This window comes from Anabrus simplex, chromosome 14, assembly GCF_040414725.1.
Source record: "Anabrus simplex isolate iqAnaSimp1 chromosome 14, ASM4041472v1, whole genome shotgun sequence".
NCBI classification, from domain to species: Eukaryota; Metazoa; Arthropoda; class Insecta; order Orthoptera; family Tettigoniidae; genus Anabrus; species Anabrus simplex.
In genome coordinates, this window is record NC_090278.1 from 78,848,111 (window position 1) to 78,874,071 (window position 25,961).

General features: G+C 37.8%; 2 protein-coding genes across 2 annotated transcripts in view; both read left to right on the forward strand.

The window, feature by feature from the left end:
- LOC136885589 (uncharacterized) overlaps positions 1 to 18,719 on the forward strand; it is a 58,238-nt gene extending 39,519 nt beyond the window's left edge. The window contains exons 6-8 of the mRNA XM_067158256.2: positions 3,359 to 3,420; positions 17,641 to 17,826; positions 18,554 to 18,719. Of these exons, the coding sequence (XP_067014357.2) occupies positions 3,359 to 3,420; positions 17,641 to 17,826; positions 18,554 to 18,719 (414 nt within the window). The remainder of the gene's footprint in view (positions 1 to 3,358; positions 3,421 to 17,640; positions 17,827 to 18,553) is intronic.
- A 48-nt stretch (positions 18,720 to 18,767) lies between these two features.
- LOC136885568 (zinc finger protein OZF) overlaps positions 18,768 to 25,961 on the forward strand; it is a 31,499-nt gene continuing 24,305 nt past the window's right edge. The window contains exon 1 of the mRNA XM_067158212.2: positions 18,768 to 18,997. Coding sequence (XP_067014313.2) covers positions 18,800 to 18,997 — 198 coding nt within the window. The 5' untranslated portion in view covers positions 18,768 to 18,799. The remainder of the gene's footprint in view (positions 18,998 to 25,961) is intronic.

A 25,961-nucleotide genomic window follows, 5' to 3' on the forward strand; every position in this document is an offset into this window, starting at 1 on the left:
ACATATTTTCAGAATATCTGAGACAATGGCAAAACTGAGCATCAAGGCAAACGTGCCTGGCTGAATGGCTCAGATGGCTGAGATGCTGGCCTTCTGACTCCAACTTGGCAGGTTTGACCCTGGCTCACTCCAGTAGTATTTGAAGGTGCTCGGGTACGGCAGCCTCAAGTCGATAGATTTACTTGCACTTAACTGAATTCCTGCAGGACTAAATTCCGGCATCTCTGAAAAACTTCTAAAGTAGTTAGTGGGACAAAAAAACAATAATTATTATTATTACTACTATCAAGGCAAACGTTTACGGCAAAAGACCCACACTCGAGCCCAATCTCCTACAAGCGAACCTTTTACCATCATTCGTTCATGTTGCTCAGGGTCTACAACTTATTTGAATGTTGAGTCGCTTGTCGACTACGTAGTGCCAATGTCTTATTCTAAGACTACGTAAAATGAAATGTCAAATCTATACCTACAAAGTTAACAGGCTCCCATGGATGACAAGGTAATATGGATCATATGTGATGGAGATGTTATAAAGGCATAAACATAGAAATTACATAATTTTCAAAGTTCTTATCTGATATGTCATCCAGTGTTGTGTTGAGCTGTTTTACCATATCTGTACTGTTGAAATATTCTGCTGACTGGGGCCTGTTCCACAAAAGTATGGTCTTGTATATTACAGGTAAATTCTCTAGTAACTTGTACAAATACCAGAGTTTCTGTTCCACAAAAGAATTTTCTACAGTTGTACTTTACTACTCCATACTTACAAATTACTAGTGAATTTTTATAGGCGTGTTCCACAAAAGTACTAGTACTTGTAACTTACTAGCGAATTGAGAAGAATTCTCTACCAGTGAAAGGACAATAATATATAAATGTACTAGTGCTATTTAAATACGCTTATTTTGGATACATTTTGATAAATATGTGGTCTAGCAGTAGTGATAGTGATGGTGATGAAAATGAAAACTATCGTATGTACAGGGAAAGAATAAAATTCCAGTTTAACACTGTATTTGAATACAATGAACGTTTCAGGTTAAGCACAATACAAGTGGAAGAACTTTTGATAGATATTGCCCATAGCTTAAAATATCCTACGAACAGAAATAAATCTCTCTCTGCCAAACAACATTTACTAACAACATTACATTGGCTAGGAAATGGTGGTCAGTACCATGGTACTGCAGATATGCTTGGGATGGCAAAATCTTCGGTCTGTGGTAGCTGCAATAAATGATATAAAATTTCCTCAAATTGTTTGTTGGCCTGAAAATACTGAAAAAAACATATTCCAAGAAGGACATTCCTGGAATCATTAATGAGCAGAATATCTCTTACATACGTCCAACTTTTCCCCTCAAAAGCTCCATGAGCTTTTCCCAAGTCAAATATTTCCATCCTACCATTTATTTTGTCTTGTTTTTTCAGACTCTCGCTGAATCCACCGAAACGAATATCTTTCCTACCTTCTATTTCCTTCAAAATGAATAACTTTGTTTCTCTTGACATCATTTTAACAATTCATGCAGAGTTTGCAATTTCGTAACAATTAAGTTTGGCGGCCGAATATCATTATTAGCGGCATCTGATTCCTAATGACAGACCAAGGTAGGTATGTTAGACTCTCGTAGAACATACGCGAGGATCGCGGAAGAACAGAATGGGTGATAATAACGGAGTAATTTCCTATCATCAAAGAAATAAACTGAAAAATAACATCGTAGCATTAAAAAATTCACAGGAATATTAGTTCTTTCAATCTTTGCTGCATAAGTTACAGTAAAATACGATATTACGATAAATGAGGCAAGCATAACCTAATTCAACGAATGGAATACGAAGATAAACAGCTGATTCATGCTATGACGTAGTATGTTTATTGATATGTCGTCACTTGTAAAACTTGTAACAATTCACTGGTAATATACAAGAGACTATCAATCTTTTGTGGAACAGAAATGTACAACTCCATACATTACAAGAACCCACACTAGTAACTTGTAATGTACAAGACCATACTTTTGTGGAATAGGCCCCTGGTGACAGCTATTTCATTCATCAAACTTTCCCTTGACTTTGACATCATGTAATGGAATGGACTGGTAATTGTGCAGTGGGTCTCATTCAGAAGTGATCACCTTAAGTCTCTCCTTCAAAACAACTGCTTCTCACTAGATATTTACAAGGTTGAGTAATGCCAGCTGTCATGAAGAGTTGGTTTCAAACACCCTCTTATCAATTTACATGCCTCATTTAGTGTGTCAGCTTGTTGTGCATAACCCATCAAATGTACCTGTGTTGTTATATAGACTGAATTTAGAGCTTTGTTTTGAAACTTGATTTTGTTACACCAAATGTAATTCAAATTATCAATAGTTAAATATATTACAGAGTCACTGGAAATTCTAAGTGTCAGTTTTCACTATCTCAGGTATGTGTTGAAGTTACAGAGAAAAGTAAGAAATGTGTATAAATTTTAGATTAACTAATGTGTATATACATATTTCTCTTAAAAGAATAATCTCAAACTGTTGTTGTTATTTGGGTCATCAGTCCATACACTGGTTTGATGCTCCCTGTCCTGTATTAACCTTTTCATTTCTGTGTAGTTGCTACCTCCTCTATCTCCATATGAACTGTTAGTCATACTCGTGCCTTGATCTACTTTGACTGGTTTTACGATCATCACTCACCTCAAAAATTGACTGAACAAATCCTGGATGTCTCAGAATATGTCCTATCAATCCCTCTTCTTCTAGTCAGATTTGTTAGTTCTCCTCTTGCCCACTGGATTAGTATCCCATCATTGGCAATACATTTTACCCACCTGACTTTTGGCATTCTTCTGTAACAACATATTTTGAACGTTTCTGTTTCCCTTCATTCTATACCAGCTATTGTCCATATTTCACTTCCATACAATGCCATGTTCTACACAGATGTATACAAAATCATTTTTATAATATGCAAATTTATATTTGATGTGAACAAATTTATTTCCTTAAGAAAGGCTTTCCATGTTTACGCTGGTCTGAATTTTATCTTCTCCTCTTGCCATTCTTAGTTACTCCACTGCCCAAAAAAAAATATTCATCCACCTGCCTTTATTTGACTGCATTCCATTACATTTGTTTTGGGTTTATTTGTCATCATCTTGAACTACTTCTCCAAAACAATATTCATACCATTCAACAATTACCCCAGATCTTTTGCAGACTCTGTAAAAAGCAACAATACCAAAGGCAAATTGCGGGGTTTTGATTATCTCTCCCTGAACTTTGATATGCTTTCCAAATTTATCTTTGTTTACCTAATCTCAGAATAATAACATATAAATTTTTATTTTTAGGATGTGAAGGAAGATATCCTCATAATTGAAGATGAGAATCCATTACCAAGTTCATCTGAAGAGTAAGTTTTATAGTTATGTATGGACAGTTGACTTAGAAATACCTGGCTAGTTGCATGTAGCAGCACCTTTCACCCTGGTAACAATGGCATGCATACTGTTCCCTGACCTCTGCACAGCTCCCGTAATGTTCAGAGCAGGGTCAGCTCTTGACAGCATCCTAAAAGTGCTCAGTTGGATTCAGGTCAGGTGACCTTGGACTGCTAAGATCAGAGCTGGCTCCGTATGGAGATGGCGTCTTAAGAATCAGAAGAATGGATGGACATGATCTGACAATAGGTTCTTGCATTACTCATCGGTGAGGTACATTGTCAGATGTACCAGGCGTCCATTTCATCCCATGTAAACAGGCCACCTATGATGTACCCTACCTCTGGCTTGGATTAGAGGCCTACCCTGCTGACAAATATACCACTGATAATTTATATTCCACCTAGTCAATACTATTACAATACCTAATTTCTCATTCTTATTTTTATTTTTATTCTTAATTTTATTTAACGGTTGCTGTTCTGTGTGCGCTTCATGAAACATGGCTTCCAGTTCAAGACTTTATGAAAATGTGCCACCTGACCTCGCAGGAAGACTCACCACGCAGAGTCGTGCGTGCTGTGATACAGTGACAAGTAGAAACTTCTTCACAGAAAATATTTTAACAGTTGCTTTTCTGTGTGCGTTTCATGAAACATGGCTTCCAGTTCGAGACGTGAAAATGTGACAGATGACTTTTGTTATATATGTGGCGAATATAGTGTTATTAAAAATCGTATGAGAGCATCACAGACTATGTTAGACAATTTTATCTTGCATATTTTTGTATGAAACTCGGAGACCAGGACAAATCTTGGGCTCCTCATAAAGTTGTGTGCAGTGTCTCAATGATTTACACTGGTGGCACAAAGGTAAGAAGACTGATCTGACTAGAGATCTGGGCCTTTCAAAAGAGGTAGCTAAATTGTTGGGCTCCAGATTGAAAGGAAAAACTTTTTGGCCAAAGGAACATTTTTTTATTGGTAAAGGAATCGAGAAAAGGAAATTGTTAATGTTTTGAGGAAAAGGAGAAACTGGTCTATTGTTCTAATGTTCCCAGATTGATAAGTAAATTTAACGTCACCTACGATAAAGATGAATATAGGCTATTTATAGTTTCTTCAAAAAGGAACCTGAAATCTGTCCTTCATAATGGAAGCCAATATGGATCTATGCCAGTTGGACACTCGGTACATGTAGAAGAATGCTATGAAAACCTGGCACTTGACCTCTACAAAATAAAATATGCCGACCATGGTTGGACTATCTGCAGTGATTTGAACGTATGATCCATGCTCCTTGGTCAACAAGGCGAATATACAAAGTACCCATGTTTCATTTGTGAGTGGGACAGCCACAATATGACTGAGTATTCGGTTAAAAAAAAAAGAATGGCCAAAAACACAAAATCTTGAACCAGGCACTAAAAATGTAATTCGGAAAAGCTTAGTTGAGCCAAAAATGTCTTGTTACCCCCCTCTGCACATCAAATTAGATGTAGTGAAACAGTTTATTAAGGCTGTTCCAAAAAATGGTGATTGTTTCAAATATCTGTGCAACAAGTTTCCGGGTTTAACCGAAGCCAAGTTGAAAGAGGGAGTCTTTGTTGGTCCTGATATTCGCAAGCTTATGAAGGAAAAAGAATTTGAGTCTAGCATGACAACAAAGGAAAAAAGAAGCTTAGGTTGCCTTCAAAGGGCCGACTACTGTAAGATGATAACACGAGATTGAACATAATATAAAAATATCAAAAAGAAGTTTCAAAGGAAAAAGAATATGTACTTAAATAGAAACAGCATAGCACGACGATCATTGCGTCCAGTTTGTGGAGAGGCCGTACATAGTACAGTCATGACTTCCATGTTCCTTCAAAGAATTTCTTTGCTCACTGTTGGAGGCAGACCTTCAAATGCCCTGATGAAGACCAATGCATACCTGCCAACTTTTACGGTTTATCGGTAAAATCTACAGAAATTGCAGCATTGGACAGTTTTACGGATGGACGGTTTCATTTTATGATTTTGCGGACAGAAATTTGAAACGTTAACATTCGATAATTGCTCCACTTCCATACAATCAATTGTTAGCCTGGGTTGAAGCACGCTCGGTCTTGGTCGAAGGCAAGTCCATGATAGTCGATAAATCATTCTTTGATATGATTGGTATATTTAACCGTGTGATGTTTGTGTCGTTATTGGAATTGAATTTAAAGCCGGGATAACAGTTCTTTCGTGTGAATTTTAGGTGTCAACAGGCTTTGCTCCGAAAATTATTTGTTCCGCTCCATTCGCTTGTTGTGATTTAACCTATGTTCTTTGACGTACTTTGTTTACGAAGTTGGCGTTCCTCGAGAGTTTTGGCCTTTTAAGGTTATGACATATTTTAATGAAGTGTTTCGAGTTTTTGTGTTATAACTTCATGCTCCGCAGAGTCCTGTATTCGCTGAACTAATTACATTCGTTCCAGTGACTGGGTATACCGCTGTTAGCAAAGCACATTAAATTATAAAGGAGAAAATGAAGAAGAATTACTTTCGTTCCACGTGTGTGTATGCTTTTTACCATGTGCATATTCTTTGTTCATGAGGTTGGCATCGTCTTCATTTAATGGTTTAAGACTTTGTGTGCTTTGACATGTTTTAATCAAGTGTTTGACTGACTTGAGTGTTATGTTATAATTTTATGTGACGTTCATTGATCCAGGTTCATTTTGAATTTCAATACATATCAAAACATTTGTTCTTGGACATTTTGTTACGCTACATTCCTATTGTAGATTATCATGAATTAATCCAATAAGAAACAGTACTTCCAGACATTTAAAGAATCATATTCTGTTGATTTTCCATGCATACTAAAATCAAGAAAGGAAAAATTTGCCTTTTGCTCGGTATGTGGGAGTATTACTAATATTGCACATGGTGGACGAAACGACTTAAGTGATGATGAGTTAGTTATTAGTATTCAGACTTCGAACATAGTGAACGATCTCCAGGATGGGCTACAGATAAATTTCTTTTCTTTTCATCGGTAAGAAACTACTTTTGTACTGCCTGTGACATCATCATCATCAACAAGTTTCCACAGATGCACAGTTTTCTTCCATTCGTTTTTTCTTGGAAAAGTTTCCTATCATGTTATTCAAGGAAGAGAATGAAACTACAGATGAGGTGATGAATGAGCTTCAGAGGCATTTCACAGCTCTTTAGGTAGATGACACTTCGGCTGCAAATCAAGATGCTGCAAGTGATTCCTGTTGGGCACAAATATCAAGAATTTGTGTAGCCGATGGACTTCTTAAGTACAACCGAATTTCTAAAGTAATGCTCTCTATTCTCACCATAACTCATAGCAATGCAGAATGTGAACGTGTTTTCAGCCTTGTTAAGAAAAATAGAACAGAGTTCAGATCATGCACATCCAATGAATCTCTGGAGACTATTTCAATTTTGAAGACCAGGAGTTCTGGTTCCTGTTATGACAAAACATTTTCTCAAGACCTTTTGCAGCATGCTAAAAAGGTCACAACTATGACTTTAAAGTCAAACTAGCGTGTGATTTGCAGTGTGTATTATATTATTTCTTGCTCGTGATGTTAAACAAGTTTTATTGTGCAAACCCTTTTTCAATTATCGCTGCCTGCTGCTGTTTAACATGGATTTTTTCTTGATTTTCTTGATTGTTAAGTTCATCTACAAATCATTGGCCTATGATGTAAGTAGATATGGTTTCATTGAAGTATCCTGTTTAAGCATGAATTATTGTATTTTGTAGCCCAGAAGTATTATTATTTTCGTAAAGCCGAGGTATATACAAAGTATGTTACAAGTATTATTATTATTTTTTTAATATCCACCTATTCAGTAAAAAGGAGATCTTTTTTAGAAATTAAATATTATTATAAAATGTTAAGGGACATGTTTCGCCCGTATTAAGGGCATCATCAGCCTCAAACTCAAACCTGTATGGTGAAAAATCAGGATCCTGATTGCTCTTACAAGTCATAAAAAGAGGATATCAATGTAGGTGTCTGTCCAAACATAAAAATTATTAGAATGTCCTTGGCTAAAATCGCAGTATCAAGCTGCATGTCAAAAGTTCTCACGATTATACTTTCCGGAGCGTTGAGTCAATGCACCCAGAAATTTTTTTTTGTTAGGGGTAGAACAATAAACAGCTCAATCTTTATAATGAAACAGAAACAGAAATGTGCCTCCTTGAATACTCCTGTTAGAAAATAAGAAAAAGCCAAGCTGATAGACTGTTAAAGATGCCGATTTGGTATGTTGTGATAAGACAACAGCCCTCTTAAGTGGCTGTTCAACTGCCTATAGTCTATTTAATTGGCTGAAGGAGTGAAAATCGAATGCATTACAATAAGATAACAGTCTTCCTTAAGTAGTTGTGGGAACAAGGAAAAAGCATTCGGTTGTCTATAGACGTATTTATCTTGCTTGAAGGAGCGAAAGTCTAAGGTTACAGACTTCACACCAAAGAGCTCTATCAGCGTCAATATACATTTGAAAAATATTTCTTAAAAGACAATGTGTGATCAAAGGTGACTCCTAGATATTTGGGAAACTGGTTGAATTTTAGAGCTCTGTTGCAGAACGTGACATTAAGCTTTTTATGTGCTAGTTTGTTGTTCAAGTGAAAGGATGAAACTTCAGTCTTGTTGGCAGTAGGAGAAAGCCGCCATTGTTTAAAGTACTTTTCCAAGGTGTTTAGATCACTTTCCAAGCTTTCCTCAACATGGTGTAGCTGACTGTGTTGAGTTGCTATTGCAATATCATCAGCATAGCAGAACTTTCTACAAATGGTGACTGGAAGATCACTGATGTAGAGGATGAATAATAGTGGGGAGAGAATGGAGCCCTGAGGTAAACCTTTTTTCTTTTTAGTTTCCTTACGGTGCTCATTTCATTTCCCATAGTGACCCAAATTTTTCTGTCGCTTAACTTGTTAATGATGTGAGCTGTTGTTCTACATGGAATGATCTTCAGAAGTTTGTATATAAGACGCTTTCTCCAAACAGTGTCAGTAAATACTGTGCTGGTTTTCATTTGCGTTTGAAAGCCTGCTTCAGTGTATGTTGCTAGCAATAGAACTTGATCACAACAGCTTCGATTTGGTCTAAAACCTCCCTGCTCTGATGGGATTTGATCGAAAATGGCAGAGCTGATCCTGTTGTAAATAAGTCTTTCAAACAGTTTGTAGCAGCAGGTGAGAAGTGCTATAGGTCTATAACTATCTGGTCGATCACTTGATTTTCCCGGTTTTAATATGGTGATTACCTTAGCTGTATTGAAATCTGGAGGTAGTATCCCAGTCTGGAATGTATCTGTGTAAAACTGAACAAGCCAACTCCTTGTGAATGTTCCTGTATGTATTAGGAACTCTGGGTGAATGCCTTCCAATCCAGGAGCTTTTCCAGATTTCAGCTCTCTTAAAGAAAGATCAATTTCTTCCACCGGGAAAGGTTGAGCAAAATTTGGTATAGGGGCAGGTGCAGTTTTCATAATCTTCATATCTTGTATGTTTTTTATTAGATGGAACACATGATGTTGAGATAATATGATTTGCAACTTGATCTGGAGTAACTTTATGTTGTTCTCTGATTGCTGGGGCACTACTTCCAAGTTTTTTGAGAAGGTGAGCTCATGAACAGTCTCTGGGTTGTTGTATTCCAGTTTGATTAAAGAGTACTTCACTCACCGCGGACCTTCCTGAAATATACTCTTTACAAAAGCCTCTTGGAATACTTCTCTTGGCAGCACAATATACTGTTCCAATGAAACGTTTATAGCTGTTACTCTTCGGTGGTATCCAACGAATACATTTATCTAGTTCAGTAGAAAATTTCTTCCAAACAGCCAGTCTACTTAGGATCTCATGGTTATTTATACATGACTTTGTCATATCAAGAAAGCTAGTCTCCTCAGAGCTCTTATTTTCAATGTAGGAAACTAGGACCTTGCATGCGGATATGTAAGCTGAACACAGAAGGGATCAGTAAATCAAAATGTTAATATCTGTCAAAATTGCTACTGCATGCCAATGATGTTGATATTGTTTTCATTGAGGAGATGCATGTGCAAGATGAAGATCAATTCTGCAAAAGAGTTCATATTCCTGGTTACACTGCAACTTATGACAGTTCCTATGGTATAGCAACATTTGTTTGTAATTCTATCGCCAATATTACATTGCTACGGGAAAGTGTAGATGAGAATATTCACATAGTTGTTATTAAAGTAAATGATATTATTATCACAAACGTTTATAAACCTCCTAATATACCATGGCCTGTTTCTCTTATACCTACTACTGAACACCCTTCCAGCAGTCATCTCCAGGAGTGGAAATATGAATCAAATTATGAATGTGGCTTGAGACTCCTTGAATGGGTAGAAGTGAACAATATTGATTTGATTTTTTGATGCCTAAGATAATCAACTTTCAAGTCTGCAGGTTGGAGAAAAGAGAATAATCCAGATTTGTGCTTCGTGAATTGTAATGAACATGGTTGTCCATTACCTTCTTCCAGAAAAGTTCTGGATGACTTCCCACATAGTCAACACAGACCAGTATTAGTTAAAATTGGTATAACAGTTCCTCTCATTAAATCAGCTCCACGACCAAGATGGAATTTCACCAAAGCTGATTGGAAGAAATTATTTTATAATTTTACCTGAGACACTTAAAGAGGAACAATGGAGATCAGATTGAGGAAGGTTGAAAGGTGTCATAAACATTCCAACCCGATGGGAGTTGGACAAGCTAAATGGATGATGAGTCTTTTTTTTTTTTTTTTTTAAATTGTAATCTGTTGTCCTCTGCCATGTCTGTAGACTATAGTTTCTTGCAGGTCTTCTTTCTCATTCGATAACAGGGCCAAGTCATCTGCCTATGAATATAAGGTGACCATGCCTCGATTAATGATCCTCGCGATATCGATAGTAGTTTCATTAAATAGGATTAGGATCATTGGGTCGCCTTGTACTGAATTTGAATCAGTCATGCAGGCAAACATATTCCGTCAGTAATTTCTGTGTAATTGAAAGTTAGAATGTCATTGATTGTAGCTGTTGATGAGTTATTTTTGCTATCCTTTGTCCTAGTTTGGCTATTGGTTGTCTGCCTAGAAGGTTGAAGGCTTTGATGAAGTCAAAAAATAATTTGTAAAGCTGCTTTGTAGGTTGTCATAGGATGTCCTTAAGTCTGTAATTGCATGTCACGTTCCTCTGTTCTTTTAAAAGCCAAATTTTTCTACAAGTATTATTTTATTTTAATTTTTTAGCCAACATAGGACTACTTCCATCAGGTCAGTGGAGGTTTTTTATTTTTGTCAGCTCTATACTGTTTCATCCTTTCTGAACGTAATTTTCTTTCTGTTTCTGGAATCACTCTTCCTATTCTCTGCTTGTTGTTTTTTGTCTGTAGTCTAGTGTATTTATCTTTCAGTACCTTGAATGCATTTGTTTTGTATTTTAAATCTATTATAATATGTACTCTCTCATGTCTTCTTTAAGTTCTGTGATTCATCTAATATTACTCTTACACTTCCATAATTTTTCCATTATTTTCCTACTGATTCTATTTTCTGGTAACCATATTAGATGCCCTAAAAATTATATTAGTTTATTTTTCATTGTGCTAGTAACAGTTTGTTTGTTTCTTTATTTATTTATTTATTTATTTATTTATTTATTTATTTATTTATTTATTTATTTATTTATTTATTTATTTATTTATTTCGAGTATTGTCCCAATGAGCCATTAGCCCTTCACTGTTTTGGCTGTACAACCAATGGTAAAATTGTTAAATATTCTTAATACAAGATCCTCCGTGGCTCAGATGGCAGCACGTCGGCCTCTCACCACTGGTTGCCGTGGTTCAAATCCCGGTCACTTCATGTGAAATTTGTGCTGGACAAAGCGGAGGTGAACCGAGCTCGATAGCTGCAGTCGCTTAAGTGCGGCCAGTATCCAGTATTCGGGAGATAGTAGGTTCGAACCCCACTGTCGGCAGCCCTGAAAATGGTTTTCCGTGATTTCTCATTTTCACACCAGGCAAATGCTGGGGCTGTACGTTAATTAAGGCCACGGCCGCTTCCTTCCCACTCCTAGTCCTTTGCCTTACATCTCAATTTCCACTATAGAAGACTGTGATGGACTACAGGAAGAGGAATATTGTCCCATAGCTCCTTGCACACTTTCCAAAGACACTCACTAGTGGTGGGATGTCTAAAAGTAAGCCCTCTTTTTTCAGGAGACCAAAGGCACAGAAATCCATCGGCAAGGCATCCGGGGATTCGACAGGGATGTCACTAAAGTGTATGACACTGACACCCGTCTCTGCTTCTTTTCTTTCATAGTAGGTGATGTCGTCTGGCAGATGACTGGATGTTTTATCCATGTGGCTATCGACATTTGAAGCTCCCTCATCGTATAGCCAAGGGATATTTTCATCAAAATATGGGTCTGTGACATTCTTCTGGAAGTAGGTAGCATTGATATTCATATTTTTTGTCACTATGAGGATTGTGAGTTTACCCTAGGCACAGTATCCTGCCACTACCATGAGCCCCCTAGAGAACTTTTCTTTGTTTTCCTTGACAAAGTTTGAGAGCCCCTTTTTGTTCTTTTGGATGACTGAAAATTGGCAGGCCTTGTTGGTGTCATCCAAATAAACCGAAGCTTCATCCAGGGCTAGAACCGACTGCCATTTACTCCCCTGCAAGGTAGTTTTTGTATTATTTTTTGGCATTAGTGAACCGTTCTTTAACGTGCGTTGTTTTCGAAGCAGGTAGATGTGCCTTTTCCACTTTACAAGGCTCAGATCTTTAATTATACAGCAAACTGTACCATTAGATGTGCCTGTGTAGCTGGCAAGTTGTCTTTGAGTTTGTAGATTTTCCTTTAGGACAGCAGCCTTTACTTTCTTCATGATGTCCGGAGTCCTGGAGGGTCTCATTCTCTTCCTTAGCAGAATTTTCGAAGTTGTTGTTTCTGGCGGGAAACCATTCTGATGTAATTTTATTGCATTCCCTACGGAGAACTTTCTAGTGTTGAGACCTTTCATTTTACACTGTTGTACAATCCTTGTTAATGAGGAATTAGCATCAGAAAGACCAACAATGTAGTCTATATCTGTAATTTGGCAAGCCATGAGGCTATAATGGCATGATATGACTACACAGCACTTCTCTAAATCACACTGACTAGACAGAACAAATAATCGATATGCAACTGCTTCCAGGAGTGGCACGTGCGCTCAAGGTCTCGTCCTGTATTAACTCTGGCAACCCTCCGTAAATGCTTTTAAGCTGCTGTGTAGTGAATCCTATGTCCTGTAATCTTTTTAACACTTCTATAACAGCAGTGATCTTACCTTCTAAATGAGATACATGGTTTTTTCAGCTTTAAGTTGTGTTCAGGATAAAACCTAAGTAAGTAAAAGAACCATCTCCTTCCACAATTTGAGTGTTAATTTTTATTCTGTTTAAAGACGTCGCATTTCCCATTTCTATAATTAGCATAATTATTAAATTTTTTTGGTATATCTTATAGGTAGTGTTCCCCAGTATGATTTGAGTTTGGATCATTTTTCTCCAGTTTCTCTTTGTATAAAATGTTTGCGAGTTTCTTCATACTTTGGGATGGTTGCCAGTTGTGTAACATTTGTTAAGTACTAGTACCCACGACTCAGTTAGCTCATCAGTTCTTTCTTTCAGGTGTTGGCATTGTATATTCTGTCAGGCTCTGCAGCTTTCTTGATCTTTGTGCTGAGGATGACTGACCTTACTTCTTCCTTGGTGATTGGCTGCACTACATTTGGAATTGGTTGCGTATAATGTACTGCTACAGTGATGCTTTTCTTATTTAAGAATGAGGAGAAATTATTCTTCCATGTTTCCATAAATATATCTGGAGTGACTTTTGGTGCTTTCTTTCTCTTTGATATAAAAGTACCATCTTGTGCTTCATGTCCCTGTAGTTTCACTTGATCCTTCATGTAAGGTGTCTGCTTTTCAAAAGGTAACTGTGATATTTGTTGCTTTTCTTAGCATAATCTAGTTGAGTGTTGTGAGTACCAAATTGTTTGGCGAAGTAAGTCTAATGTATCACTTGAAAGTCTATAGCATTCAGCGTCATATCACACTTTAGCTGTTCTTATAGGAATCTGTGCATCTCTTTTATAGTTTAAAATATTAGTCAAAGGTCTGCTCCTTCATAAACCACAAAGTCTGCTGTACATGAACTATTGTATGCTATGTATGTTACATTCTCTTTCTTATATATGAGTGGCTCAATGCCATAGGTGGCTAACCCACAAATTTAAAAAATGCTGTTAATGTGCTATAATGAACTCCTAATAGTTGCCTCTATCAGGACCAGACTTGCCTACTACATTCCAGTAGCTTGATTGGTGCTGCCACCTGCAATTATGTTAGGCAAGTTCCATAACCTTCAGTTCCTTTAGTGCCTGCTGTGCCTATCCAACATCAAAATGGCTGAAGAGAGCTGGATTGTGGACATGCTCCTGGAGGATAATTATGATGGCAACGGCAAGGACCAAGGTTACGAGCATCACTATGCTGATTTCAAATCCTCGGGTAATTTAGAATAAATAGGTACACATATTGATAATATTAGGTAATAAGTTGAATGGTTTGTGATTAATAGGGAATACATGTAGTTCGTTAGGCATTTCTAGCTGTGACTGAAGTAAATGAAATTGTATTGTGCTTAGACATAACTGATTGATCCTTTAATGGTGATTATGTTATGTATTAAATTTAGTACTACTTCTAACATAATGAGTAACTGAAGAGGATAAGTTCTGGCTGTAAACGTATTAATATAAGTAATTCAGAAAGTCCATTATAAATATTATGTTGGTTAGGCAAGTCTGGCTCTGATCTGCCGATGCATTTTCAGATGCAGGAAGACAAGATGGGCCTGCAGCTGTTACGTCTGTATGTGATTCTATTTGACAAACCTCAGGTAAAATTTCTTTATAACTGTTAGGTTCAGAAATTCAAGATAGATTTTATATGAAATAGTTTTTTTAATCGTACCTTACAATGAAACTATAAGAGCAGTGGAGATAATGTTCTAGAGACCTGTTGTTGAGAGTTAATGTAACTTGGTTACACGTAACTCAGAACCACAAGGAGCTGCATCTGAAGCAGAAGTATCTCATAACATAGTTCCTGATGAAATGCCAAACATGACACCGAATGAAGATAGGAATGATCAAGTAGAAAATGTTGACTTACCTAGAGGAAGGATAAGACCAAAGCAGCCAGAAAATCGTAAGAAATGTATTAGGAAGAACAAACGTAACCATGGTGAGGAATATGTATCCGTTACTGGAAAGTTAGTACCAAGAAAACAGTGTTCCTTGGATTCATGTTGTTGCCAGCTACAGTGTGATAAACTTATTTCTTCAGGTAGACAACAGCAAATTTTTGATGTTTTCTACCGAATGCACTGGCCTCTAAAAATGCATTTATCAGTGGGCAACTTGAAGTAAGAGACATCAAGAGACTATACTAAGAAAGTGGTATCTCGACGAAGCAAAACTAGAGTGTATAGACTCCAGGATGAGAAGGGTGAGGATAAGATAGTGTGTAAGAAATTTTTCAAGGTACATTAGCAATTTGAGATGGTACAATTACTAATGCTCTTAAAAGGAAACAAGCCAGTGGTACACCGGAAAGTGATAAAAGAGGAAAACATGTACCACACAACAAACCAGCCCTGGTGATGAAAAGAAAGTTAGTGACTTTGTAAATAAAATCCCAACTTACGAGAGTCACTATTGTCGAGACAGTTCCCGTAAATATTTATCCCCAGATTTGAATATGGCTACAATGTTTAAGCTCTACAAAGGAGAATGTTCCAATCATGGACACAAAGCTGTGTTACTTTACATGTTTTGCCACATTTTCAATACAAAGCTTAATTTACACTTCACACAACCAAAAAAAAGACACGTGCAACACATGTGATAAACTTCTAGCTAAGATGATTGGATTATCAGATGGTGTTGAAAAGCAGAAGCTACTTGAGCTACATGAACTTCCCCTGCGGAGGGCAGATGGCATCCAAGATTTTAAAAAGAATGATATTGAGGAAGCTCGTGCCTCTAACGGTAAGACACACGTTTTTGTATTTGATATTCAGAAAACTCTCCCTACTCCATTATTAACAACAGGAGTAGCCTACTATACTGTAAACGGCAGCTGTGGGTGTATAACCTTGGAGTCCATGATGAGGTTACCAACTGTGGACACATGTATGTTTGGGGAGAACATATTGCTTCTCGTGGTCCTCAAAAATTTGCTTCATGTCTTTTATACCACATCAGAAACTGTCTTCCATCAACAACAGGGGAGATTGTACTGTACAGTGACAGTTGTGGTGGTCAAAACCGCAATATCAAAATTCTGATACTACATTATATCATTCAAACTTCAGAAAATATTGAAGTGATCCACCAGAAGTTCTTTTTACCAGGGCATATTTTTTCCACTTGTGATCAAGACTTTGGAATTATAGAAACAGAAAAGAAATATCATCCTCACATTTTTCATCCAGAAGATTGGTGTGATGTTATAGAGAAGGCTAAGAAGCAACGACCAGAATTTGTTGTTCATAAAATGACTAGTGAACTGTTCTTCAGCACAAAGGCTATGGAAGAAAGTGTTACTAACAGGAAAGTAAGTACAAAAGGAAAAAGTGGAATGGTTGAAGATATGGTGGCTTAAGATACAGAGAGAGTACCCAAAGACCCTGTTTTATATCTACAACAGCCATGAAGATGGGATATTCCAGACAGTTGATCTCTGAAAGAAATCTGTTCGAGGCCGACCCATCCGCCAATTACCAAGTTCTCTAGAGCTCCTCTACCCCACAGGCAGGAAAATATCAAAAGAGAAATTAAAAGATTTACTGGATCTGATGAAATATATTCCACCACAACACCGCCATTTCTACAGATCACTTCAGAAACAAGAAGAAAGTGAAGTAGACGAAGATTGAAAACAATAAGGAATTACCGTAGATTATGTATTGTCAAGAGCAGATTCAAATATTATTAATTTATGTCATTTAAATTCCTTTAGAGGTAAAGACTGTATTTCAATAGTTCCTGCTGAAAATGAGCATTAAATAGTTCCTTATATCTCCATTGTTGCCTAACCAACAATTTTGTTTGTGAAGTGTGTTCTAGTTCAGAGCCAAAATTGCCTATAAGTTTGTGGTTTAATTTGGCTGGAGATAATTAGTGCCATTTTTTTTATGTATGTGAAAAAACGTATTTGTACTAAGTAATGCAATAAAAAGTAATATTAAAGATGCACTAGTCATTTTTCAATCGTAGTCTAACTTTAACCTAAAATATCTCAAAATGAAGTAAATATGGGTTAGGCAACTATGGCACTGAGCCTGTTTGGAGCAGACCTAACAAGAGTTACATTTTTCTCTTTTGGCCATTTGGTCGCAGTTCATTACTGTCACTCACTCAAAGGCGGCTTATAATTCTGTCTGCAAGTCAGAACCACGTAGACAGCATACACCAGTATCTTGATCTTTTCTGATTCTATGTGTCTGTGCTTCTAATTATGAATAGCTATATCACAGACTATTCACAGTGGACATACACAATTTGAGTCACTAATACAAATTGAGCCTCTATAGTCATAATGCTGGTAATGGGCAGAAAATTCAACCTCAGTCACCTATTGCAGCAGTTTCCAAAATGGCACAGATCCGTGGCTTAGGCAGCAGCACTCTGGCCTCTCACAGCTGGATTCTGTGTTTCAAATCCCAGTCACTCCCTGTGAGATTTGTGCAGAACAAAACAGAGGCAGAACAGTTTTTTCTCTGGGTATTACAGTTTTTTCTGCCATTGTCAACACTCCAGTATTGCTAAATTTCATCTCCAGTCATTAATCATTGCCCCAGAGTAGTTCATCAGGCTTCAGCAACCAGCACAATTCCTATCCTCGCTGCTAGATGAGACTTTCATTCGCTACATTCCTCACCTGGTTGAATGGCTTTAAACAGGCTGTGGATTTTCATTCTCCAAACAATACAGAGTGCCCCAGTGATGTAATCCATTTACAGTTGTAAGGGAAGATGTGAAGTCTAATTAAATTGTTTAACTTTTCTCCTTTACAGGGCAGGGAGGCTATCGTCATCAGCTCCTGAAATTCAGAGTGAAGAAATAGTGCCTCAGACATTTTATACTAGGATTGGAGAGAGTTACTATTGTGCACGGTGTGATACACCATTTCGTAGACAGTCCGATTTCAATAGTCACGTGGCCAAGTGTCACAAGCAAATTAATCGTTTCCAGTGTCCCAAGTGTGATCGAACTTTTCAGTTTCGGTCAAAACTTTTTGAACATATTAAAATTCACTCTAAAGCCAAGCCATTCACTTGCATAGTCTGTGATCAACAATTTACCGGTAATAGTGATCTGAATAAACATATGTTTATACATACTAAAGGTACCGCCAACTTAAAAAACTTTCGTGTTCACATTCACCGTAAGCATGTTCGTCACATTATCTCAGACCAAGTAGGTGAAACCCAATTGCCTTCAATTCAGCAAAAATGTGAAATTGCTCAAAAAAAGAACATACACGTCTGTAATCAGTGTGGTGAATTGTATAACTCAAAACGGGAATTAACAATGCATTTATCAAATGCCCATGATCGTCGTCCGAAAAACATTTATAAATGTCCTAAGTGCCTGAAGTCTTTCTTACATCGTTCTAAATTAATGGATCATATGAAATTTCATTCGTGTAATTGGAAAAACGATTGTAATATTTGTAATAGGACGTTTACAGATAGGACAAGGCTTTTTAAACATATGCAAGAACATGCCTCTGCTGATGCTTTGATTACGGCAAATGTGTTGGAAAAGCAGCATGATTTTCCATGCAGATTCTGTGGTAAGATATTTAAAAGGCCATACCAATTGGAGAATCATCTAGTAACACATACTAAGGAGGATGTTTTTACATGTGATATATGCAAGAAAGGTTTTGGTCGGAAGCAAGGTCTTTTAAATCATATGGCACAGCATACAGGAATCTTCCCTTATTCATGTCCAGTTTGCAAGATCAAATTCACCAGTAATGCGAATTGCATCAGACACCTGGAAACTCATTCCAGAGATCAACCATACTCCTGTGCTGTGTGCAGAGTCCAATTTAGCAGCCTGGTTCATCTGGAAAGGCATGTTCTAGTTCATTCTGACAATCAACCTAGTAATTCCTGTGCTGTTTGTAATAAGAAGTTTACACAAGTTTCCAGTCTGAGATATCACATGCGCCTCAGTTTACATGGAATGTTGTTTGCTTGTTCGTTATGTGGCAAACCCTTTTTTAACTCTCATGTTTTAAAGTCACATCATCGATTGATGCACAGGAGAACTTTGTCAAAATCTGAACTTCATGGGAATTTACAGGATGGGTTGTCTAAAGAAGTTACAGCAACATTTAATGGTTCTCTGGACAAATCCTTGGTAAGTTTCTTATTCATTGACAGTATCCTGTTAGAAGTATATAGTCAGCAAAGAGCTGTCAATCATGGTAGTAACATTGTGGCTCATAAATGTCAATGGTGATACATCAGGATGCAAACGAGTTTAAGTGGGCAGAGTTATAGGTCCCCGGGAAGCAGGTTTGTTATACTGTGACACTGTGACATGTTGATTTGTATGGGCATGCTGCTACAACACTGACTTTTGTGTGTGTGTGACCTTGAGTTGCCTGTCCCCATACTTTTCCTTTGTCTCCTTCACAATTCCACCCATAAACCATTATAAATAACAGTGGTGACAGCACATTTCCTAGGTATAGTCTAGTTTCATTTCAAAGAGAGAGAGAGATTTATTAAAGAATTAAATCATCCGTCCTCCAGTGAGGGTGACCACTCGAATCTGGAATACAGTTATAATTTCATTGTAGTTTAGAAATATCAAAACCTGGAAATTTAATTGTTAATGCTGTTATCTCCTTATTTTCCAGGGTTAGTGGGGCTGGAATGTTAATCCGTTCTCAGGTAAAGATGAATATAAATGATTTGTAGAGAGTCCCTCTGTATCTGTATTACTATTTTTTCTATTTTGCAGAATGGAACTTTCAAAATTTGAAGGAAGGTCAATGTCTGACTAGGGAGGGTGCCTCTTGCTCCGAATAACAGATAGGCCTTCCCATGGGGTCACCAGCTTCAGGAATCTTGCAGATATCTACATCGATCATTTAAAGCATTCTCACATCATTGGCAAAATAATGGCATTCAACACTGGACACGCTTTGTAGATGACACGTTTGTTATTTTAGACTCCCGCGTTACCAACAGCAACAGAGTACTTGAATTTCTCATTTCCATTGATCCACATATAAAATTCACAATAGAGTCAGAAAACAACAATGGCCTTAATTACCTGGACTTAACCATTATGTGCAACAGCAACAACACTTTATCCTTCAATATATACAGGAAACCCACCCACACCATCAATACCATCCATCAGACCTCTGTGCACCTAGACGTACAAAAAAAGCAGCTTACAATAGCATGGTCCTCAGAGCATTAACTGTTCCTTTATATCGCAAGAATCACAAAAAAGAAATTAATACTCTTTACAATATTGCAGAACACAATGGTTTCAGTAGAACCTTCATCAGCAGAATCATCAATAGATATAAGAGCAAGCCCAAGACTACCCTAGAAAAAGACTCCGCTCCTAAAGAAAAATTTTCCACATTCACTTTCAATAATAGTAACATTTACCAAATTTCCAATATTTTTAAGAAATACAACATCAAAATTGCATATAGAACCTCCCTCACCAACTCCAAACTCATGTTCAATCCACACACTGTCAACAATAACAACATTAATAACAAATATTTGAACTCCGGCGTTTACAAATTAGAATGCCAGTCCTGTAATTCCAGCTATATTGGTCAAACAGACCGCAATTTTGTCATAAGATATGCCAAACATCGCAACACACTCAAATATAATCGTATTTCAGCTATGAGTGAACATCATAAAGCATCCAGCCATGAATACACTTCAATAGATATAGATCTTAAGATCTTGCAGTATGAGCAAAAAGGCACCTTGCTCAACGTTCTCGAGAGCATCCACATCGATTTAGATCAGTATAGGAACCCCTCTCACAATTTAAATAAAGTCAACCAGGAAAAGAACATTCTGCTTCAAACATTCATTCCATATATTTGTCAGAACTTCCATAATATAAACAAGCCCCACCTCCATCTCTCCGACTCACCTCCACTCCCCCTCCCCACACCAGCCTCGCACCACCCCTTCCCCCTCTCCTCCTTCCAGCCTCGCAAACACAGCTGAACCAACAATAAACTCAATTGCACGAATGAGACCGTTACTTTGAGTAAGCCAGGCCGTTCGAAGGACAACCATCTTCCAAACAGCGTAAGTTTAAGCTTTCTACACACCTATTCCACACTTTTTACTTATCAGCCCAAGTTTCTCACACAACCTCATTTTTTCCATTACAGATTGGAACTTCATTGACGGTTTCCACTAGGTCACTTACAGTTTACCATGCATCTGTCATCTGCCTGACACAGCTTCTCTATTTTATGTCGCGGCCCTTTGACCTTTTATAATAAGGCAAACCAGCCAGCCAACATTATGAAATGATAATCAAGAATGGGACCGCTAGATTGAGAAGATATTGAGAATGCTGCTGTTCTAAAGCTTTAAATTTCATTGTTGTTTCTCCTTGTCACAGGCTTTTCGCCTGCACGTTCTGTCAGGCTTGGTTTCTCAAATTTTTTCGCTCCCCTCCTAGCCAATTTGATGTGATGGATTTCTACAAAGATAGATTATCTGCCTGAATTTTTAAAAGTGATTTCATCCTGTTTTGTATTGTTACAAAACCAATATTTTGTAAACTAAGAGGTCCACAACCTCACCATGTGCACTTATTGTTCATTTCCATCTGTTCATTTGTTTTCATTTCTTTTCTTCTTAGGGTAACACAGTTTTTAGTTTCAATTATGTTTTATATTAACCCTTCCTGTTTTGTATTGTTACAAAACCAATATTTTGTAAACTAAGAGGTCCACAACCTCACCATGTGCACTTATTGTTCATTTCCATCTGTTCATTTGTTTTCATTTCTTTTCTTCTTAGGGTAACACAGTTTTTAGTTTCAATTATGTTTTATATTAACCCTTATTTCACTGAATTCTGCCGCAGTGAGTTTTTTTGCTCCGCATGATGTAAATATTGTATATTGTGCTAATTTAGTTTCTATCTAGGCTCTCTTTTGTTTTTTCATTTGTTCTTTCTTATGTTTTTTGGCATTTTTAGCTTATATTATGTAAATTATTTACCCCCCTTTTTCACTGAAGATGGCTCAAACGAGCCGAAACATGTTTAAATTTGATTACTCCGTCTAATGATGGAATATATAATGTATTGAATAAGGAGGATACACTCATTTTTTCTCCATTGTAAAGTGAAAACCATCAATACAGAATGATTGTAATGTCTTGTAATAACAGGCCTCTGGCAGTCCACCGATCGATAGGTATCTTATACTTTGTTGACAGGTAAGGCAAGCATGGAACTTAAAGGGAGGTGTCAGCCCCTGTACTAACAATGTTAAATTGCCATACTTTATGCTCCATTTTCTCTAAAATCGTTAGCCCCACTTGGTATGCTCTTATGTTGATACCTTGTACATACACTGAGTTTGTTTCAAGAAGTTCTTACTGAATATGAAATTTTAAGGGATCTTTTTCTGTAGTACTCATTTTTTGTACATTTTTCATGAAAACTGTATCTGTAACATCCATACAACTGCAAGATGGATGTTAGAAGTAACTCAGTACATTTATCATTAGTATCACTTTTCTATGATGAGAAGTTTCTGAAAAAATATATGTTTTCAGAAAAACAAATTTAAGTTTCAACATAGATCAGTGCATCCCTGCAGCATACATTGGGTTGTCATCATCATCATCCTCATTCTTCCTACTTTGCCTCCTGTGCTTCCTAGCTTCCGTAACAAACTCTTCGATATCCTTATCAGCTGATTTAACTCTAAAACGATCAATTTCTTTAAGCATTCTCGCACTGATTTTACTGGGTTCAATGTTTAAATGTTTCAAAACACATATCCTTCCAAAATTACCATCATTAAAGGTCAATACAGCATCAAATATACCAATGCATAGATTTTCCAAGCCAACAAACACATTTTTAGGGATTCGAGTCCACACAACTTTGTTGAAAGACTTGTTGAGGTTTTGCGTCTTGCTGTGCAAACATTTTTCTGCAAATTTGGATCAGCAAGAGCCCTGTAAACTGGTTTTATGATATCTCCAACTGCCACAGAAAGTGAATGTTCATGCCTGTATAGATCTCCAGTAACATGTGACTTCTGATATTTACACCACGATGATTCGTCTTTTGGACAGAGATAATTCTGTGGGAGCTTGTCGGTTGAAATTTTGTGGAAATATACATATGCCCACACAGCATGTCTCATATTTTCCAAGGAATCCACATTATTTCCGATTGCCGAGCCATAGTAACTTTGAAGAATGTCAAATTCTTTGTAAGTCAGTCTACCCTTTCCTGATAAAACATGCCCATCAAGTTTCTTGCCTTTCATATCCTTTCTCAGTTTTCTCAAGCAGGCACCCATCCTCTTCCGAACGTTTCGTACACATTCAAGCTTCTCATTACTAATCTCCCCATAAGGCTTGCTCTGTACCACTTGATGAAAACCCTTACTGTCACCATCATCTCAGTAATTCACATATCGGATGCCGTACCACTCCAAGGACCGGTTGAATATAGCTGCTGCACCTGCCGATTCCATTCCTACTCTTTTGCCATCAAAATTTCTCCTGCACTCATTCCCATTCATGTGGGATGCTAACTTTTCATCAGAGTTTTTCAGATTGAGGCATGTCTGGCAGTACTTGGTTAAAATTTCCACATCCAACGCTTAACCTGTTTCCATGCTTTTAGCAGATACAACATCATATAGGCTAGTATATCTGCACTTCTTCCAGGTACCGTTCAGTGCAACATTGAGATCAATAGTTCATTCATTTCAATAGTTTCCTTTACAGCAGAAGACAGATTGCACAGCACAAAATTTTACAGCATTATTACACTTAAGAAAATGGAAATTCGACACCATGAAGGCATTGGTTATTTGTGTTGATTTTCAAGATATGGAATGATGCCAAGTAGGTATGTAAACGATCAAAGTTTCAGACCCATTGGATTGTTGCTACAGGTCTCCCCACGTGATTGGTCACGGAGGAATCAACTCCAGTATACGGACTCTGGTGTAGCGTAGTTGACTTGCAGTCTGTGCAGTGAAGTGTTCCCCTTCAAACATGGCTCGACGATAGAGAAGAGCATGCTATCAACAACTGTCGCCGTTTGAGAGGGCTCGGATAATTGGGCTGTGTAAGGCTGGATTATCGCTAAGGACTGTCGCTGCACGTGTTGGCCGACAGGCATCTATGGTACAATGTAAATGGCAGCAGTGGTCAAATGAAGGTACCCATACTCGTAGACCTGGCACAGGCCAAGCGCAACAGACAACAGTGAGATAGGATCGCCGCATCATTCGGATGGCCCGGATGGAACCCCATGCAACAGCAGCGTAAATTCAAGCAGCTGTGGCACCCCACGTTACACAACAAACAGTTGGTATTTGCCTGCGTGCACCTGGCTTACGAGCCCATGTCCCTGCAGAAGGTGATCCACTGACCCCACAACAGCGACGTGTAAGGCTGGCCTGGTGTCGAGAAAGATCGACGTGGGTCGACGAATGGCATAAGGTCGTCTTTAGTGATTAATCGCGCTTCTGTCTTGCCCGCAGTGATCGCCGGAATTGTGTGCACCAACGTACCAGAGAGAGGGGCCGCCCAGATCTTATGGTTGAGAGGCACACAGGGCCAACACCAAGCATTATGGTCTGGGGAACTATTGGCTTTAATGTGAAATCACAATTAGTGCTTGTTGAGGGCACTATGACTGCTCGACAGTACATTGATAGAGTACTCAATCCAGTGGTTGTCCCTATGATGCTGAACATTGCTAATGGGATGTTTCAGCAGGACATTGCCCGGGTTCACACTGCACGCATCTCCAGAGAAGCTCTCCACAACATCACAACCTTAGAATGGCCTGCCAGATCCCCAGACCTCAGTCCTATTGAGCATGTGTGGGACATGATGGGTCGACAACTGGCCAACCGTCCTCAGGCACCCACAACTCTTGACCAACTGACCCGTGCAGTACAGCAAGCATGGGCCACAATTCTTCAGGAAGCGATCTGGGGCCTTATTGACTCCATGCCTGGACGAATTCATCAATGTATTGCAGCTCATGGTGGGCACATCCTGTATTGATTGTTGTCCAAACTTGCGATCGGAGGGACCTGAAAGTGTAATCTTCGAAGCACAACTGAACACTCGTCCTGCATGTTCAATTGCAGCAATGTAGCACTACTCCTTCTGGGTGTTGCAATTTCCGTTTTCTTCAGTGTAATGTCCTTATTGTACTTCCTAAATTGTGTTGGAGGCTTCAGTAAATTGAAAACCACGCACAAAATCCTCCCTGCGGCAAATCCCTTGCCTATGCACCGCAGTCCATACACAAGTCTTATGTTGATATCATGCACTGAGTTATGTACTGAGGAAGTTGAAAAGGAATGTTCAGCAATACAGTTTGTATACATGAAAATCAGATTTCTTGCCAGGGCAGCTCTCTTTTTACAATCTTCAACACATTTTATTCTGTTGTCTTTGCACTGTTTACAACCAGCAAAATCACTGATTGCATTATTAAGCAAATCCAATGATACAAATATATTTACGTTGTGTGGGTCATCTTCATACGAGTTGTCAAATGATAATAGTTTACGTCTAGAAGCACTTCCAATGGATTTGGATGTTTTATTTCTAGTATCATTATCAGGTGTTGGATCTAGCCTCACATTTTCAAGTGGACCTCTATTTTTGCACTAGACAACATTTATTTTCCCTCCAAAATCTTTCCTCTTCTTAAAAATAACCTTTGGTTTTATCATTTGAAGTAAGCACGAAACACACAATATGAAAAAGTAAGAACACAAAACAGTGATACCGCCACAAAATTTGTAACAAAGGAACAAAAGAATAGCGATGTCCGCAAGTGTACTAGATGACTTACAGAGTAGCCAACATGTATTACACCGAAAATAAAATGTCTCTCAACCAAAAGCATAATAATAATGAAGCATTTCAGAATTATACAAGATAACTGAGGAGCGAAAGAAAAAGAGGGTGTGGCATCTAATGCCACATGCTTATTAAAAGCCTATTTAATCTACTAGAGGGTCACTAGATGTAAAATTTTGCTTTGGTCATGTAAGTGAGTTATAAGGGACACAGCACACAAATTTTATTTTTTGA